This window comes from Schistocerca americana, chromosome X, assembly GCF_021461395.2.
Source record: "Schistocerca americana isolate TAMUIC-IGC-003095 chromosome X, iqSchAmer2.1, whole genome shotgun sequence".
NCBI classification, from domain to species: Eukaryota; Metazoa; Arthropoda; class Insecta; order Orthoptera; family Acrididae; genus Schistocerca; species Schistocerca americana.
Genome location: NC_060130.1, coordinates 431,208,018 through 431,227,435, shown reverse-complemented (window position 1 = coordinate 431,227,435; position 19,418 = coordinate 431,208,018). Strand labels below are relative to the sequence as shown.

The following is a 19,418-nucleotide window of genomic DNA, read 5'->3' as shown; positions in this document are numbered from 1 at the left end:
TCCACTACTGGATCATAGCCTCACCCTTTGCTGCACGCCCAAGTAGTGTCATCACTGAGCTGGTTTGAGAATATGCCACAATGACACCAGCAAATCTAATTGTGGCGTTCACTCTTGAGCCTTTGTGGGGTTACTAGTTTGACACAGTAAGATTGTTTATGATGAATGTGCCTGTGTAACAGACTAGTGTCCAATACCATTTACACTTGCATAAGAAAGCTAAGTAAACAATCTTTCCTACATATTTTGTGTGCTTCTAATTATTTTGCTCTGTATTAGCACCCACTTATTACTAGGCATCTGGCCACTTATTACTAGGCATCTGGTCCTGGATGGACAACTGGCAATGAGACTACCCACAGGTGTTCCAACTTTGGCCTGCACTTGCCTGTATTTTTACTTTTCTGGTGTTAATTCAGTCTTTGAGTAACTCTGGACACTTTACATTTTAACTTTTGCGTTTAGTTACCATGGATAGTTCTCCACAAGAACTGTTCATTACACAGACTGTTCAGTTTCAGACACAGCAGAGGCAGATTCTTGACGGAAATGACAAGACTGCTCACAGTCACTTCCCGCAGCACAATTTGGAAATTTATGGTAAGGTCTTACAGGACCAAACTGCTGAGGTCATCAGTCCCTAAGCTTGCGGACTACTTAATCTAACTTAAACTTATGGAAAGGACAACACCCATGCCCATGCCAGAGAAAGGACTCGAACCTTTGACAGGGGGAGTCACACAGACCGTGACGACACCTTGGACCGCATGGCTACCCCATGCAGCCCCGCAGCACAGCCACAGCCAGTAGCACCTGTTTCCACACCACCATTAGGTGCTTTTGACAACACACAAGGAATGGTTCAAGTATGGAGTACAGCTCAGCACATCACATTGAAAGTAAGAACAAGCAATCTTATTTTCTTGCAATAGTATGTGTCACTGTGCAGGCTTGCCTGCGAACTTTACCCCACGTCCCACCCTCAAAGCATTCCTTGTGAGAATTACAAGCTGTGCTGGACAAATACTTTGATGAACAGATTTGGCATGGATTCTTTTGATTTGTTTGGTTTGCACATTCAAGACAATGTTCTCTCTGAACACTCTTGTGCCTATGGACAAGGTAGCTGAATTGTGTTGTGAATTTAGTGACTTTCAAGATGACCAAGGCAAATTTACTAACTTTGAGGTTCACATTACCATGAAAGAAAACACACACACACACACACACACACACACACACACACACACACACACACACACACACACACACCCCAACCGTCTTGCCAAGCATGGCCCATCCCTCACACTATCAGATCAGAACTCTTATCTTGGCAGAACATGTGATTTCCCCTGTAATAGCCAGCCAGTGGGCTTCACCTTAGTCATAATAAGGGAACCTTCAGGCAGGTTTGATTATGTGAAGACTTCAATGCAACAGTGTAAATCCATGGCTTGAAGTACTCATGGACAAACTTTATGTAGTTCATTTCATTTCCAAGACTGATCTTCATGATGCTTATTTGCAGCTTCCTTTGGATGAAGCTGGCTATATGTGTGCTACTGTGAGTGGTCAACAACAGTGAAATTGTGAATAAGTAACAAGATATTCAACGTCCACATCTCATAACAGAACATGGAAGTCTGAGGCTTGCTCACTCCATAAAGCCGTATGAGTGACGATTGTGAAAGATCTTATGACAGTACAATGCTGGTGCACATCTAAGTGTTTTGGAGCACACTGTTCAGCACAAATTGTTCAACATGGGGCCCTGCAACAGATAGCCTGGGTGTTCCAACGATTACCCCACAAAATGGTCAATTACGACTACAGTGAGCATGGGATCGGATATCTGACTGAGTCATTGGAAACTTATCACCTCACTGGATGAGTCTTGTTTCTTGTTGCACCAGGTCAATGGTAGTGTTCAGACACTGTCATCCAAGTGAAAAGCTGCACCTCGCCATAGACAGGCTAATGGGGGCAGTTTTACGCTATTGGGGTATGTTCCCAAGTCTTCCATAGGACCTGCGGTAGCAAACAAAGGCACAATAACAGCTGTGGACACTACGAACATTATAGAGGACTACCTGACTGCCTTTACACTTAAAGGCTTCCTCAACAGTGATGGCTTCTTCCAGGAAGACAACTGTGTGTCAAGGTCAAAATGGAGCAACAATGGATGGGGAGCATGATGGAGAACACATGATGATTTTACCACCAAATTCACCTGATTTGAACCCAATGACACACATCTACGAAGTATCTGGCACCAGCTCTGTGCACTATAACAGTATCAATAACCAACAAAGCCATATTTTGGAACCGGGTGACCACCAAAACCCGAAGAACTATGTTGTACCTGTATATTTAAAGAGGAGGTGATGTTTGCCAGCTGAATCACCCTCTGGCAGTGTCCAGAAATGTTATTTTTGCTGTGTTCAAGCAGGTACAATTACAAAACTTGCAGTGGCATGCGATCACTGCAATGTTCAGATAGTTAAGTGTCATACACAGTTAACACTCAAGACATGTAATAATCACCTTTAGTATGTCAAGCATTAGACAGCTAGACATGACAAAGGACACAGCTACACATATTTATAACTTACCTGACAGCAGATATTCTTATTTGATGTGCCTGGTTAGCCTGTAAACCACTGACAGTAGCTTGTAAGAACTGCTCAAGCAGAGTTGGTGACATCAATTTGGCATACGAACTTCCAACACACAGGCACCGCCCCAGCAGGTACGGAGAACCTAAAGAAATAAGCAGTCTTCATAAGACCTTGGCTTATGTGTCACCATAAAGCAAATGGTAACAAACAATTTACTATTATACACAGTTGTGTTCAAAGAGGAATAGGTGCTACTGATGTACAGTTTTAATGAGGTTCTTTGATAGCCCTGAAAAAGGCACTAACTTTTTATTGTGGTGGTGATAGAGAGTGATCAAGGTGAAACGAGTACCTGGTGATGCTTTGTGAACATAGGCTATAAAAGCAACTCCGACAAAACGAAAGTGCCAAGATTTTGAAATGTTAAACTATGTTAATGAACTTACCAGTTTGATTCATATCAGCAACAACAACATTTTGTAAGAACCCACTGAAGTCAAAATGCAACTCTTCACCATGTTCCAGTTGCTCCATGACCGTTTCATGAGCTACTTCCAATGCACACATGCAAGCCTCATGGCTTTTCCACCAGCTGGAACTGTCCGTATTTCTTTCAGTCTCCAATGCTTGTAAATGTTTGGTCATAGCATGACTCAGTGCTCCAATACTTTTGGCTTCAAATTCTTCAAATATTGACTAGAAAATTGCAACAAGAAATATTAAACTCACAGACTGCAATAAAACAAAAGGAAAGGTACCAGTAGCTGATAGCTTGCATAACGGAAAGTAAACTACAGCAATGTTGAATTTGCATTTCACCCTACAACACAGGAAATTCTTATGTAAGTAGAACTCTGAATTCAAACCATTTTCAAGTTTGCAATATTATGAGAAGGATAATTGCTACTCACCACATAGCAGAGATACTGTGTTGCAGATAGGCACAGCAAAAATACTGTCAGAAAGTGAGCTTTCAGCCAACAAGGGGTCTCTCTCTCTCTCTCTCTCTCTCTCTCTCTCTCTCTCTCTCTCTCTCTCTGTGTGTGTGTGTGTGTGTGTGTGTGTGTGTGTGTGTGTGTGTGTGTGGTGTGTGTGGGGGGGGGGGGGGGGCAGAGGGGGGGCACACGCAATTTTAGACAAAGACATCATTGGTTGAAAGCTCACTTTCTGGCAGTCTTTTTGTTGTGTCTATTTGTGACTCAGCATCTCCACTATATGGTGAGTAGCAACTTTCTTTTTCGTCGTACTGTTACATTCCATCCTGGATTTTCAATTGTTTCATTTACAGGTTTAATCAAAGGAGTAACAGCTACCCTATTACTAAAAAAGACAGCTTAAAAATGATAATCCACTCATTCATTTACCATCACTTTTTACAAAAATTGTGATCAGTGTCCTCAGTAAGGGATGATACAAAATTTCATCTTTTGACTATGGGAGTCAATCGGAGTACACTAAGAAGGACTGCAATACATACTTTCTAACCACTGCATACACATTTAAACACGGGGAGTAGGAGATTTTTAAACACTCCCCAAAAAATAATTATTTACTTAAAGATTGTGTAATTGTTTATCTTATACCCAGTTTAATTCTTGATTTATTCTTCGCCTTCTCTTCTCAAAATTCCCATCATGCATTTCTTCGTTACTTGCTGAGAAACCTTCCATTTTTAATGGCATTTTTGCACTGAAGTTTCATATACCATGGAGAGGGACTGATAATATACACTAACTGTAAACTTTCTATTTTCAACATTGGAAACTTAGTTATGAAGACTATTCCACAGCCCAAAACAACCCAAGGGGATTTTCACTGTTATGTTTATTTCTTTTACTGTACATCCAGCTGTTTTCTTCAGATGCCTTACACAGAAGGAGTCAAAGTGAAACAACTTTATTGTTAATTTGCACAACTTTTTTCAGTAGGTCATTTATGCATTAAGGTCTTGTTGAAAGTGAATTTCCAGTGTAATTTCAAACTTGCTCTACTAAGTTCCTGTAATTCCAATTACTGTTCAATTTCACATTTGGTATGCAAATAATTTTGCATGTTACTTTTATACTACTACTCTTTTAGCTATAATTTATTTCCTTTAAATTGTCATTGTCAAGTGCCTTTCCTTTCTTCGTATCCTGACTGGATATACGCAATTCATCAGAAATTATTTCCAGAATTTTGGTTTTTAACTAGATGTTTCTTATGTATCTCAAGCTACAGACACTTTACAAAATCTTCAAACATGTGTAATTTTCCAACTTATCATACAATAAATTAACTGAAAAAGCGTCATCAACCCAACAAGTTTCGTTTCTCAATTTCCCTCCAAGAATAGTTTAATTTGGCATATTTTGCTTTGTTTCTGTAATTTTTTCTGCAAACCTCTTTCCTGATCCATTATAGTTGTCCTTTCCACACAAGATTTCTCTCTTGCCTTCTGCATACTCGAAACAGCAGTGTGTTCACATAAAAAAACCTTTGTTAAATAACGAATGATACAAAAGAACCAAAGATGCTGAACTTTGTTTAGTACAGTATACCCTTCCTTCTAAAAGTAATTCATGATCTACATTTCTTATTTCCTGTATGAGGAGTTCTTTTGCAAGTTGGCATCTTGTTTTTAATCTACACCTAATGAATCTATGGTTAGTACATTCTCTTTACTTTAACTGACCTACTTGAAATGAGTAACTGAGGTACTGGGTATGAAATAAATGGAGCTGATGCAGTTTTCAGTCCAAAGATTGGTTTGATGCAGCTCTCTACGCTGCTCTATCCTTTGCAAGCCTCCATCTCTAACTACTTCAACCTACATCTTTCTGAATCTTCTCACTGTATTATTCTATTTGTCTCCGTCTATGATTTAACCCCCCCCCCCCCCCACACGCACACGCGCACACACACACACACACACACACACACACACACACACACACACACACACACAAACTTCCCTCCAGTAATAAATTGGTGATCCCTTGGTATCTCAGAGTGTATAAACCAACGATTCCCTTCTTCTTATCAGGTTGTACCATAAATTTCTTTGCTCCCATTTCTATTCAGTACCTCATTAACTATGTTATCTACCTCTCTAATCTTCAGCATTCTTCTGTAGCACCATACTTCGAAAGCTTCTATTCTTTTCTAGTCTTAAACTGTTCATCGCTAATGTTTCACTTCCATATACACACACATCAAAAAAAGTTTTGCATCACCCCAGTTCCTAGAACTTAGGAAGACAGATTTGACTGTGGATATTTTATCACAGACACACTCCCTTTGACTGTTCAGAGATGTCACTAAATCCACATAAAGATGTAAACAACCATGCATGAGCAGCAACAGAGGGAAGGGGGTCCGACAGCTGTTCCGTTCCAGTCATTCCACCACGAAGGAGGTACAAGGCTCGTGTTGCCTGTAGTTCAACCATGCCTAGACAGTCAATAACGCAGTTCGATCGCACACGCTTTGTTACTTTGTGCCAGGAAGAGCTCCGAACAAGGGAAGTGTCCAGGCATCTGAGCGAAAAAAAGCGATGGTGTTCGGACGTGGAGGAGATACAGAGAGACAGGAACTGCGGATGACATGCCTTGCTCAGGCCACCCAAGGGCTACTACTGCAGTGGATGACCGCTACCTACAGATTATGGCTCAGAGGAACACTGACAGCAAAGCCACCATGTTGAATAATGCTTTTTGTGCAGCCACAGGATGTTGTGTTGACTCAAACTGTGCACAATAGGCTGCATGGTGGCGAGCGAAGTGCACTCCCGACGACCATGACGAAGCCCACCTTTGTAACCACGACACCATGCAGCGCGGTACAGATGGGCCCAACAACATGCCGAATGGACCGCTCAGGATTGGCAACACGTTCTCTTCACCAATGAGTGAGTGTTGCATATGCCTTCAACCAGACAATCATCGGAGACATGTTTGGAGGGAACCTGGTCAGGCTTAACACCTTAAAGACACTGTCCAACGAGTGCAGCAAGGTGGAGGTTCCCCACTGTTTTGGGGTGGCACTATATGGGGCCGATGTACGCCACTGGTGGTCATGAAAGGCACTGTAACGGCTGTATGATACCTGAATGCCATCCTCCGATCAATAGTGCAACCATATCGGCAGCATAATGGCGAAGCATTGGTCTTCATGGATGACAATTCACAACCCCATCGTGCACATCTTGTGAATGACTTCCTTCAGGAAGTGACATCACTCGACTAGAGTGGCCAGCATGTTCTACCCTATCAAGCATGCCTGGCATAGATTGAAAAGGGCTGTTCATGGACGACGTGACCCAGCAGCCACTGAGGGATCTACGCCAAATAGCCACTGAGGAGTGGAACAATCTGATTGGTTGGTTTGTTTTTGTTTGTTTGTTTGTTTAAAAGAGGGCAGAAGGGACCAAACTAAGAGGTCATTGGTCCCTTGATCCTAACAAAACAATACCACAAGCGTGAGAATAAAACGGATGAAACACATAACACAAAACGGAAAGAAAGGAAAAGCCACAAGAATGAAGGGAAGGCAACAAACACTAAAAGGAACAAAAGGGGATAAGAAAACAACAGAGAGATGCTAGAAACAAAAGATTAAAGCATGAAATCCAATTACAGTGGCTGGCCAATCATGAGGAGAAAAAGGGAAAGCTAGCCAGTCTGCAAGACATTAAAACCTCCACCCTAAAAGCACTAGGGTGGAGGACACAGTGACAAAGCACATGCGCTAAAATCAACATAGAAATATAAAACCCACTCTCACAGATAATACGTAAAACTAAAGCTGCTGTGGAGGCATATTTGCCCAACACCGAAGGCAGGGTGCTGAGAAAGTTAAAAGTCTACCGCAGAGCGGCTAAAACTGGGCATTCCAGCAAGAGGTGGACGACTGTCATTTCGGATCCACAGCGACACTGAGGTGGGTCCTCGCAACGGAGTAGGTTACCATGCATTGGCCACGTATGGCCAACATGGAGCCAGCAGAGGACAACTGATTCCCTACGAGGGGCCTACATGGAAGACTTCCACCCATTCATAGCCTCCTCAGTCACACGCAGTATGTTGTGCATGCTGTTATGCCATTCTGTCTCCCAAAGCCGGAAAACCTTGGGGTGCAAGACAGAATGCAGGTCAACTTCGGAGATGTCTATCTCCAGAAGTGGTTTCCACATCACCTATTCGCCAGCCTGTCAGCAAGTTCGCTGCCGAGGATTCCGACGTGTCCTGGGGTCCACACAAACACCACGGAGCGGCGGGACTGTTCCAGGGCATAGATGGACTCCTGAATGGAGTCTACCACAGGGTGGTGAGGGTAGCACTGGTTGACAGTTCGTAGGCTGCTCAGTCAGTACACACGAGAAATGACTTCCCAGGGCATAAGCTGGTATACTCAAGAGCACGAGATATGGCCACCAGCTCTGCAGTGGAAACACTACAGTCAACTGGCAAGGAGTTCTACTCAATATGTCCTCCATTAACATATGCGAAGCCTATGCGACCATCAGCCATTGAGCCATGAGTGTAACCCAGCCATTGAGCCATGAGTGTAAACCACTTCAGAGCCCCAGAACACTTCAACAATCAAGAAGAAGCGACAGCGGAGAGCTGCAGGGTTAATGGAGTCTTTAGGGCCATGCGAAAGGTCCAGGCAAAGCTGCAGACAAGGCGTACACCATGGAGGCATATGTGAACAGACCGCAAGTAGAGGTAGTAAAGGGAAAGGACTCCAGATCAGAGAGAAGGGACCACACGCGAACCGCAATCGTTAGCCCCGACGCGGAGATGGACTGTAGCGGGCCGGAAAAGGAGACAGTAATTCGGATGCTCAGGGGAACTATGACTGTGTGCTGTGTAACTGGCGAGCAGTTGCCCAAGTCTGATCTGCAGTGGAGGGACACCAGCCTCCACCAGTACACTGGTCACCGGACTCGCCTAAAAGCTCCTGTCGCTAATCAGACCCCACAGTGGTGCACAGGGTCAAGTAAATGCTATGCTGAAGGAGATGCCGAACCATACACCACACTCCCATAGTCAATTCGGGATTGGATAAGGGCTCTGTAGAGCTGCAGCAGCGTACAGCGATCTGCTCCCCAATTGGTGTTGCTCAGGCAATGGAGGGCATTGAGGTGCTGCCAGCACTTCTGTTTAAGCTGACAAAGATGAGGGAGCCAAGTCAGTGGAGCGTCGAAAACCAGCCCTAGGAATTTGTGTGTCTCCACTACAGTGAGTGGATCATCATTAACGTGAGGTGCAGGTTCTGGACGAACGGTACGACACTGACAGAAGTGCACGACACACAACTTTGTGGCTGAAAACTAGAAGCCGTGAGCTAGAGCCCCTGACTGTGCCTTGTGGATGGCTCCCTGGAGGCGACGCTCAGCAACAGCAGCACTGGAGCAGCAGTACAAAATGCAGATGTTGTCTGCATACAGAGAAGGTGGGACAGATGTCCCTACAGCTGCTGCTAGACCGTTAATGGCCACTAAAAATAGTGAGACACTCAATATAGAGCACTGTGGGACTCCATTCTCCTGGATATGGCTGGAACTATGGGAGTCACCAACTTGGACATAGAAAATACACAGTGACAGGAGGTTTTGGATAAAAATCTGGAGTGGTTCCCGGAGACCCCACTCACACAATGTGGCAAGCATGTGAAGTCGCCAAGTTGTGCCGTATGCTTTAAGTAAGTCAAAAAAGACGGCAATCAGGTGTTGTCGTCTGGAAAAGGCTGTTCGGATGGCAGACTCTATAGACAAGTTTATTTGTGGTAGAGCGACCTTGGCAGAAGCCACCCTGACATGGAGCCAGCAAGCCATATGACTCCGCGACCGAACCCAACAGCTGAAATACCATACGTTCCAGCAGCTTATAAGGAATGTTGGTGAGGCTGGTGGGCCAACAGCTATTGACATCAAGTGGGTTTTTACCGGGTTTGAGCACCAGAAAGATGGTGCTCTCCTGCCACTGGGATGGGAAGATGCAATCGTGCCAGATTTGGTTGAAGATGAGAAGATGTCGCTTGTAGTCAGATAAGAGATGTTTAAATCATCTGGTTGTGGATGCGATCACACCCAGGAGCTGTGTCGGGGCAATGTGCAAGTGCGCTGAGGAGCTCCCACTCTGTAAATGGGGTGTTATAGGGTTCACTGTGGCATGTAGTGAATGAGAGGACTTCCCTTTCCATCCACTATTGGAGGGTGAGAAAGGCTGTGGGGTAGTTCTCCGACACAGAGGCTCTAGCATAGCGCTCAGCAATCGCGTTTGCATCTGTACATAGCTCGTCATTTATGGTAACACGGGGGACAGCTGTTGGGGCCTGGTACCCGGAAAGACATTTGGTTTTGCCCAGACTTGGGAAGGTGACGTGTTGCACCCAATGGTGGAGACATCTCCCTCTTAACACTCTTTTTTCCTTTGTTTGATAATGTAGCAAACATGGGCACGGAGCCATTTAAAAGCTATGTGGCACTCCAGGCAAAAGTGGCACTTACATCACTTTAGAGCTCGCTGACACTTATTAATTTCTTCAGCAACTTCCAGCTACCACCAAGGGACTGCCTTATGCCTCGGGCACCCTAAAGAGTGATGGATCGCCTTTCCTGCCACAGAAACAATTGTAGTCACCTGTTCAACCATCGCATTGATGTTACCGTGTGGGGGAGATTTAACAGTGACAGCAGAGCCCAAAATTTCCCAGTCCGACTTGTTTAAACCCCATATGGGCAGGTGTCCATGGGCCTAATGCCGCGGCAGTGACCGGAAGATGGGAAAGCGGTCACTACCACACAGGTCGTCATGTGCTCTCCAGTGGATAGATGGGAGAAGTCCTGGGCTGCAAATTGATATATCAAAGACTGAGTAACTACCATTGGCCACACGGAAATGTGTGGCGGCCCCAGTATTTAAGAAGCAGAGGTCGAACTGAGACAGTAAATTTTCGACATCTCTGCATCGGCCAGTAATCACAGTGCCACCCCACAAAGTGTTATGAGCGTTAACATCTCCCAGAAGTAGGAAAGGTTTAGGAAGTTGATCGATCAGTGTAGCTTATACATTCAGAGGCACTGTACCATCTGGAGGAATACATGCATTGCAGACAGTTATTTCCTGCATCGTCCGTATTCCGACAGCCACAGCTTCAAGAGGGGTTTGAAGGGGCACATGTTCACTAAAGACAGAGTTTTGGACATAAACGCAAACTCCATCTGACACTTAAGAGTCGCTATGGATCCTGTAATATCCCTTATAACCGCATAGGACAGGCGACCGCATTGCCGGGAACCTCGTTTCCTGGAGGGCGATGCAGATAGCAAGTGTAAAGCTTAGCCAGGCGGTGTAAGAAACTGCCGCAATTCCACTGGAGGATGACATCTTAGACTGTGAAGGCATGGAACATTCAATGAGGCAATTTACACCTCAGAGTCAACTGCTGCCACCAACCTATTGCCTGAGCAGTCTATATGCATTGTGTCTGAGGGTCTGGCGGGCTCTAGGTTGTCAGCGGACGCCAAAATCTCGACCCCATCCTCAGACGCAGAGCTTGTAGCTAGCAGTGGTGTGGGTGCCACTGCAATTTCCTTTGTCTTAGGTGTTTTCTTTTTGGATTTCTCTCGCGGCTCCTTGTGTTTCTTCACTGGCTCAGTTTCTGGGACTGAGGATGAGCGTGAAGCTCTACGACCAGCTGCTTTTGAGCTCTTCAGCCATCTTTCCCACTGGCAGAAACCTGGGAAGAGAGTGACCCAAGGGAAACCTTCCTAGTGAGAGAATCGAAAACGACCTACACTTCTTCAGCTTAGAAGTGGGGACAGACGTTCCTGATGGTTGGGGTGGGGGTTGCTCCTGAAGTAAGTGGTGCGGGAGCAACAGGGAGGGAAATGCCCCCTACCATCAAGTGGGCAAGTGTAGTCTTCCAGCTCTCTGAGGTGACCTGGGTTGGCAGAGCTGATGGTGACAGAACTGTTGTAGCAGCAGCGGAAGACTGTCATACACGCAGGATGCAGGCATTCAAATTTTCTCTCAGCCTAAGTGCAGGTCAGTCAGTCCAGGGTCTTTTACTCCATGATTTTCCTTTCTTTCTGGAGAATCCTGCAGTCAGGCGAGCAAGCCGAATGATGCTCTCCACAGTTGACACAGATGGGAGATGGGGCACATGGAGTATTAGGATGTGATAGGCACCTGCTATCTCGGCATGCGATGATGCTGGAAGTACAGTGGGAAGACATATGGCCGAACTTCCAGTACTTAAAGCACCACATCGGGGAGGGCTATAGGGCTTTAGATCATAGCGGTAGACCATCATCTTGATGGACAAGCCCTTCAACTCCTCGAACTTGTCCTCTGAACGCTCAGCTAAAAACTGAGGCTTCATCGTTATGAAAGTTTACCAATCAGCTCTCTAACATACAAAGTACCGAGGTGAATAAGATCCACTGTCATCCTTAACCTGATGTGTCTCCCATGGTGTGGCCATGGATGGGAACGATTTGGGGTCTTACTTCTGTGCGTTGAATTGAGCTCGTGATTGCTTAGAGACTGCTGGTGTTTTATCACCAGCAAGAGATGATGGACTATGCTTCATCGCGTTTCATCTGCCCTGATGCCACCCACTCCGACCAGGGGCCTTCCCCACAAGTGCCACCCAGCCACAGCAAAGACCACCTGGCAGGATGGCCATTGCTGGGAGTCCCAATGCCCCAGGTGGATGGGCATCTACTCCTTGGCGTATGTGGGGAGTTTAACGGTGCAGGCATCAGCAGAGCTGATCCCTGTGTGGTCAGGGGGCTACAATCAACAGAGTACAAGGCGGCCCCACCACAACAGACTGTCTACCATGCTGGATATCAGGTGCAAAGAAATCCATGGTCATCATCGACACAGAAAACAACACTGCATAGTGCATGGTGGAAAACTCACCCAGGAAGGGGCCTCGCCCGAGAGATGGAGAATGGGCAGGACTGCAACGCTACAACGAGAAAGTGGGCTACAGATCTCAATGCACGATGGACACGATGCACCATGTAAAGCACCCTTCCCGAATTGGCTCACTCTTCGAGAAAATTTTGAAGAAAGGAGGTCAAACCCTACCGGGGACCATCACAAAGGCCAAAACGTGTGAAACTCCTTTTAGTTGCCTCGTACGACAGGCAGGAATACCTCGGGTCTATTCTAACCCCCAGATCCACAAAGGGGTGGAACAATCTGAACCCATTGTGCCTCGAAGTTGCGGATAGTATGCCATGACGATGGCATGCACAATGCAAGAGGACGTGCTACTGGTTATTAGAGGTACTGGTGTGTACATCACTCTGAGCCACCAGCTCTGAAGGTCTCACTGGGTGGTACAACATGCAATGTGTGGTTTTCATGAGCAATAAAAAGGGGAAAAAATGATGTTTATGTTGATCTCTATTCCAATTTTCTGTACAGATTCCGGAACTCTCAGAACCGAGGTGACACAAAACTTTTTTAAAATGTGTGTTGACATATGCTTTCTGAAAACACTTCCCAACTTAAATGTTAATAATGTTAACAAATTTCTCAGTTTCTGAAATGTTTTTCTTGCCATAGTCAATCTACGTTTTATATCTTCTACTTCGGTCATCAGTTATTTTCCTGCCCAAATAGAAAACTCATCTACTACTTTAAGTGTCAATTCCTTATTTAACTCCCTCAGTGTCACCTGACTTAATTTGACTACATTCAATTATCCTGATTTTGCTTTCGTTGATGTCTTCTATCCTCCTTTAAAGACACTTTGCATCCCGTTCAACTGCTCTTTCAAGTCCTTAGCTATCTGACAATTAGAATGTCATTGCAAAACTTAAGTTTTTATCTCTTTTTCCCTGAACTTAAATTCCTACCCCAAAATTTTCTTTGATTTCCCTTTACTGCTTGCTCAATGTACAGACTGAATAAAATCAGGAATAGACTACAAGCCTGTCTCCACTCTCAACCACTATTATTCTTTCATGCCCCTCAACTGTGGTAGCTGCTGTCTGATTTCTGTATAAGTTGTACATAGACTTACTTTGTATTTTACCCCTGCTACCCTCAGAATTTTGAACAGTATTCCAGTCAACATTGTCAAAGCTTTCTGTAAGTCTACAAATGCTATTAATGTAGGTTTGCCTTTCCTTAACCTATCTTCTATGAGAAGTCAAAGTATTGTGTCTCATGTTCCTACATTTCTCTGGAATCCAAACTGTTATTCCCCTAGACTACCATTTTTTCCGTTCTTCTGTAAATAATTTGAGTTAATATTTCACCACAACTGTGACTTACTGAACTGATAGTTCAGCAATATTCTCACCTGTCAGTACCTGCTTTCTTTGAGATTGGAATTATATTATTCTTGAAGTCTGAGGGTATTCCACCTGCTTCATACATCTTGCTCACCAGATGCAAGAGTTTTGTCAAGGCTGACTCTCCGAACATTGTCAACAGTTCTGAAGGAATATTGTCTACTCCCGGGGACTCGTTTCCACTTAATGCGAGAATAGTTTGACAGAACTCTGAATTACCTATCTTATCTCCCATCTCATCTTTATCAATATCATCATTCATGTGATATTGCCATCTAGTATGTCTCCCTTGAGTATACCCTCTATATACTCTTTCAGGTTTTCCTTCTTTCCTTAGGACTGGATTTCCATCTGAACTCTTTATATTCATATAGGAGGTTAATTTTTCTCCAACTGCAAATGTACGCGTGTTTGCCATTCTGGAAGGAGGCCTTTTGGCTGAAAGTTTAAATGTAAAGTAGTCTTTTCATTACACATTTTTGTGTCTCAAAGAGTCCTCTCTGTGGTGAGTAGTGATTTCTCCTTTTCTTAATATTGTTATTCTAGCCAGAACTTTCTATTGTTTGATTTTATTTGGAAAATTATGTGAAGGTCAGTGCTGTGATGAAACAAAGAAAGTTGTTGATTCCATGCACAAGTACAGGGCTATTACAAATGATTGAAGAGATTTCATAAATTCACTGTAGCTCCATTCATTGACATATGGTCACGACACACTACAGATACGTAGAAAAACTCAAAGTTTTGTTCGGCTGAAGCCGCACTTCAGGTTTCTGCCGCCAGAGCGCTCGAGAGCGCAGTGAGACAAAATGGCGACAGGAGCCGAGAAAGTGTATGTCGTGCTTGAAATGCACTCACATCAGTCAGTCATAACAGTGCAACGACACTTCAGGACGAAGTTCAACAAAGATCCACCAGCTGCTAACTCCATTCGGCGATGGTATGCGCAGTTTAAAGCTTCTGGATGCCTCTGTAAGGGGAAATCAACGGGTCGGCCTGCAGTGAGCGAAGAAACGGTTGAACGCGTGCGGGCAAGTTTCACGCGTAGCCCGCGGCAATTTGGCTCATGCCACAACTGGAGACCGACAGCACCGACTTCATCTTTCAACAGGATGGTGCTCCACTGCACTTCCATCATGATGTTCGGCATTTCTTAAACAGGAGATTGGAAAACCGATGGATCGGTCGTGGTGGAGATCACGATCAGCAATTCATGTCATGGCCTCCACACTCTCCCGACTTAACCCCATGCGATTTCTTTCTGTGGGGTTATGTGAAAGATTCAGTGTTTAAACCTCCTCTACCAAGAAACGTGCCACAACTGCGAGCTTGCATCAATGATGCTTTCGAACTCATTGATGGGGACATGCTGCGCCGAGTGTGGGAGGAACTTCATTATCGGCTTGATGTCTGCCGAATCACTAAAGGGGCACATATCGAACATTTGTGAATGCCTAAAAAAACTGAGTTTTTGTATGTGTGTGCAAAGCATTTTGAAAATATCTCAAACAATAAAGTTATTGTAGAGCTGTTAAATCGCTTCAATCATTTGTAATAACCCTGTACAAGCTGAAAGTGAAGATTAATTTCTGAAGGCAATTCTTCAGACACAAAATGTGATATACTGAAACACAAAGGTCCAAATTTTAAGAAGGTAAGAGGTTTGCGATCAGATTTTATGAAAGGAATGATTTTAAATGATAATGTAAATTAAGTACGAATCTACAGATTTTGCTTTTAGGCCTTAACACCACATGGAGTTGCTGGTGGCTATAATCATTTAAAGAAACTTACCTAAATGTAGTTACCATGGAAACCAACAACTTGCCGAACTGTACAGTCAGCAATCAAATTTTCTCTGTCTACAAATAACATGAATGATCTTAATGTAATGCTGACATATGAGATCTGTTAAAAAAGAAACCGAACTTTTGCTATATCAGCTTTATTGCTTATTGTACAACTTTTTAAGCACTGTCCCCTTCAAAATAGCCCCTCTACTGGCAATACACCATTCTCATTGTTTCTTCATTTTGTAACATCTCCTGGAACACATTTTGTGGGATGGCACGCAAGTTTCTTGTCGCATTGTCCTGTATCTCTTATATGGTTTGGAAACTGTCCTTTCGACATGTTTTTCAGTTTGAGAAACAGGAAAAGTCTGTTGGGGGCTAGGTCAGGAAAATACGGTGAACGGGGCACAACAGGAATGTGGTTTTTGCTAGATAGCTGCAGACAAGGAGTGACGCGTGAGCTGGTGCACTGTCATGATGCAACATCCAACTCTGGGTTTCCCACAATTCAGGCCTCTTCCTGCACAGAGCATTCCTCATGTGCACAAGGATTTGCTGGTAGACTTACTTCCTGGTTTACCATTCATGATGAATAATACCTTTGTAGTCAAAAAACACAACCATCGCCACCTTTATCTTTGACCAAATAATGCGTGATTTTTCGGACGAGGTGGCCCTTTGCCCACCCACTACAACGACTGTATCTTCGTTTCAGCATCATAGTCTTACACCCATGTCTCATCACCTGCTATTATGTTCCTAATAAAGTTTTCATTGTCATTAACAGCAGCAACCAGTTCCTCACATGGGTCTGTTTCTGATCTTCAGTCAACAAACGTGGTACAAATTTTGCACTGACATGACATCAAGTTTTTCACTCAAAATTTGATGGCATGGTCCTATGCTGATGTCCACCACCTGAGCAGCTTCCCAAACAGTTACATGACTATTCCTGTGAATTGCAGCACAAAAGCTCTCCACATGGTCATCCTCTGTTGACTTTGAAGCACGTCCAGATTTTGAATCATCACAGACTGACATTCTGCATTGTTGAAAACTTTTAAGCCATTCGTAGCACTGCATGCATCTCTTACAGTCTTCCCCATATGCTTGGCTAAGCATTAGAGATGTCTCTTGTAAAAAGTCCTTCATTGCACTAATCTGACAAGCAGGCTGCACATGTGCTTACTTCAGCAGCTGAGGTTCACTTGTCCGAGCGAAACGAGGCAAATGGCAGTTTTCTTTCTAAACCTGCCGCTAGGTGCGCTCAGCAGCCACAGTACACTCTCTCTTTTGGTTGGCGCGCTGTTTCTTTTGTGCAGCTATGGCCAGAAGGTAGAAGTTAAGGGACTGATGGACACATTGGGTAGTAGGCACTGGCACTTCTTAAGCAGACAGTTCTTGAGGCAGGTTTATGACACTGCTCACAGGTGAGGAAGCATGACCTGGTGGGCACTATAAACAAGTGTGGAGACTTGCGTAATCAGACAACACAGGGCACTGACATGCTATGAAAACCCCATACACTTCAGTTACAGCAGCTCCTAGCAACCTGTATGCGGGGCCGAAACGCGCTGGAACAGGAACACTGCACTTCTCCCCTACATAGGGACTGCATCATAGACATAGGAGGAGGAGTATGGATAATGGACCCCAATGGCTCAAAGCAAGCAGTCGTGTAGCCATTGTGCCTGGAATCAGAGAGAATGACTTAAGTTGCAGGTCAACCATGATGACTACATGGAGATGGATTTCGGCAGTCAACTGGCCCGCTGAATCAACCATCAAGTTCCACACTACGGACATGTCACAGCCGTGGTGAGGTGGGTCCAAAACCAAGCACTGCATGGATGCGCGAGCGGCCAGCCTGCACACTCTGGGTGACATCGTGTGATGGACTGCAAGATGCCATCCACAAGGGCAGATGCACGACCTCACAGCCTCCTGGACCCAAGACTGTCCTTAATCACTGACTCAACTGCCGTGTGTGGTTTACTGGAGCTGCTGAGGCCCAACTACAATGACTGCTTCTGGCTGTTATCCTTCGGCACTACATGGAGATCACAAGCTGTGCTTGAGAGAACAGCCAGCTGTGCTTGAGAGAACAGCCAGCTGTGCTCAAGTGGACAGGTGCAGACCTTCCAGCTGTGCTGACACATGCTGCTGGCCACACTGCCTGGGTGAGGACAGAAGTAGTCATGTCACGGGAACAGAATGGCTTTCTTTTTTTCCTCTAAACAGCTGACACATAGTAGCTAACAAGGTAATTCCCTAGTATAAAGTGTAATATATACCAATAACACAATGGAATTCTTATATGTTCTAAACTTATACATGTAATCTGTTATAAAAATAGATACTACTTCAAATAAAAATAAATGCCACATTTTGAAGTCTACTTTTAACACTATCACCACAAATCTCTTGACTAACATGTCAGGTTTAATATTTACTGTTGTTGCCCAAACAATGTGAGAAAATTCAATGTTGACTGAATCTGTTTCATTTTTTACAACAGACTGGTGAGAAATTCATTAATTTAAATACAGGGTTATTCATCGGTACCTGTGGGGCTTCAGAAATCAACACTGCACACAAATCACAAAACTTACAGATAGTAAAAGGTTGTAGTCTCTGTCCAAGTTTTTAATCATTACAGGTGCTCAATGTGGGCACCATTTGACACCTAAATGGTTTATACGAGGCAGAAAAGCTTGGGTGTGAAACTCTCTGAAGTTGCTGCTGCACAGGCAGGAATTATGACAGCAGCCAATTTTGTAAATCTGTTCACTCAGTTGCCAGTCTGCAAATGTGAATTCATTTGATGCATCAATATGAAGCAGATGATTTGTCTACATGTTCTGACATGCCTAAACCCTAATGGTGCACTTTAATTACACCATGGTGTGTCTCATGACTAAACTTGGAAAGATATTCTATCCACTGATAAGAGAATTTTTTTATATGTGTCAGTTTTCGAGCAGTTGTCTCCTGAAACCCAGAGGTACTTGTGAAGTACTAATACTTTTGCACAACATTGAAACACCGAACTCACCCGTAGCAGATCCTTAGCTAATATCCGCACAGAGAATGTGTAAGTGTGCTCATCCTCTTCATCGATATATCGCTCTGGCTTTTCAGTCCATCTCTTTGCCTGAATAAAGGGAAAGACAAAACACCATATTTTCAAGCTTGTTTATTAATTGATCTGGGTGTTCCATTGCTCCATAAGTGTGAGCTAGTCATTTTGATGTAGAATGAGTCAATACATATCACTACAGATACATATACAAGATACAACAGCGCAGTAGTAGAAATAGACATTATGAAAAATAGCACATTCCTAATGATTTTTATTTTATCTTGTATTAAAATATAAGCAGATATTGAAAAAATTAAAGATCACCACCTCATATCCCTCATGTCAATGCTGCCCCTAAGCTTAATTCTAATTCACTTCCATATGAAATTTGTTTTACTGTGTCTTGTTAGTGAAACATTTCAGGGAAAAAAATGGTTTGGGAGTTATTTGTCTAGCACGGAAATGGACCATGGGGCAGTTTCAGTACAAAAATAGAACATTAAAGGTGTTTACAATCCCGCATTTAAAAAAATTACGCTTCTTTTACCCATTGTTTTGGGTTTTTGGTTCTTAAAATGGACTATTTTTTCCTTTATTTCTTCTAACATTTTTTGAATATC

At 43.9% G+C, this 19,418-nt stretch overlaps 1 protein-coding gene across 2 annotated transcripts in view; it reads right to left on the bottom strand.

The window, feature by feature from the left end:
* The window catches only part of LOC124554994 (importin-9), a 169,903-nt gene that overhangs the window by 71,726 nt on the left and 78,759 nt on the right, over nucleotides 1-19,418 (bottom strand). For both annotated transcript variants that reach the window (XM_047128735.1, XM_047128734.1), the window contains exons 8-10: nucleotides 18,772-18,870; nucleotides 3,065-3,314; nucleotides 2,613-2,760 (exon numbers count right to left, since the gene is read on the bottom strand). In XM_047128735.1, the coding sequence (XP_046984691.1) occupies nucleotides 2,613-2,760; nucleotides 3,065-3,314; nucleotides 18,772-18,870 (497 nt within the window). The remainder of the gene's footprint in view (nucleotides 1-2,612; nucleotides 2,761-3,064; nucleotides 3,315-18,771; nucleotides 18,871-19,418) is intronic.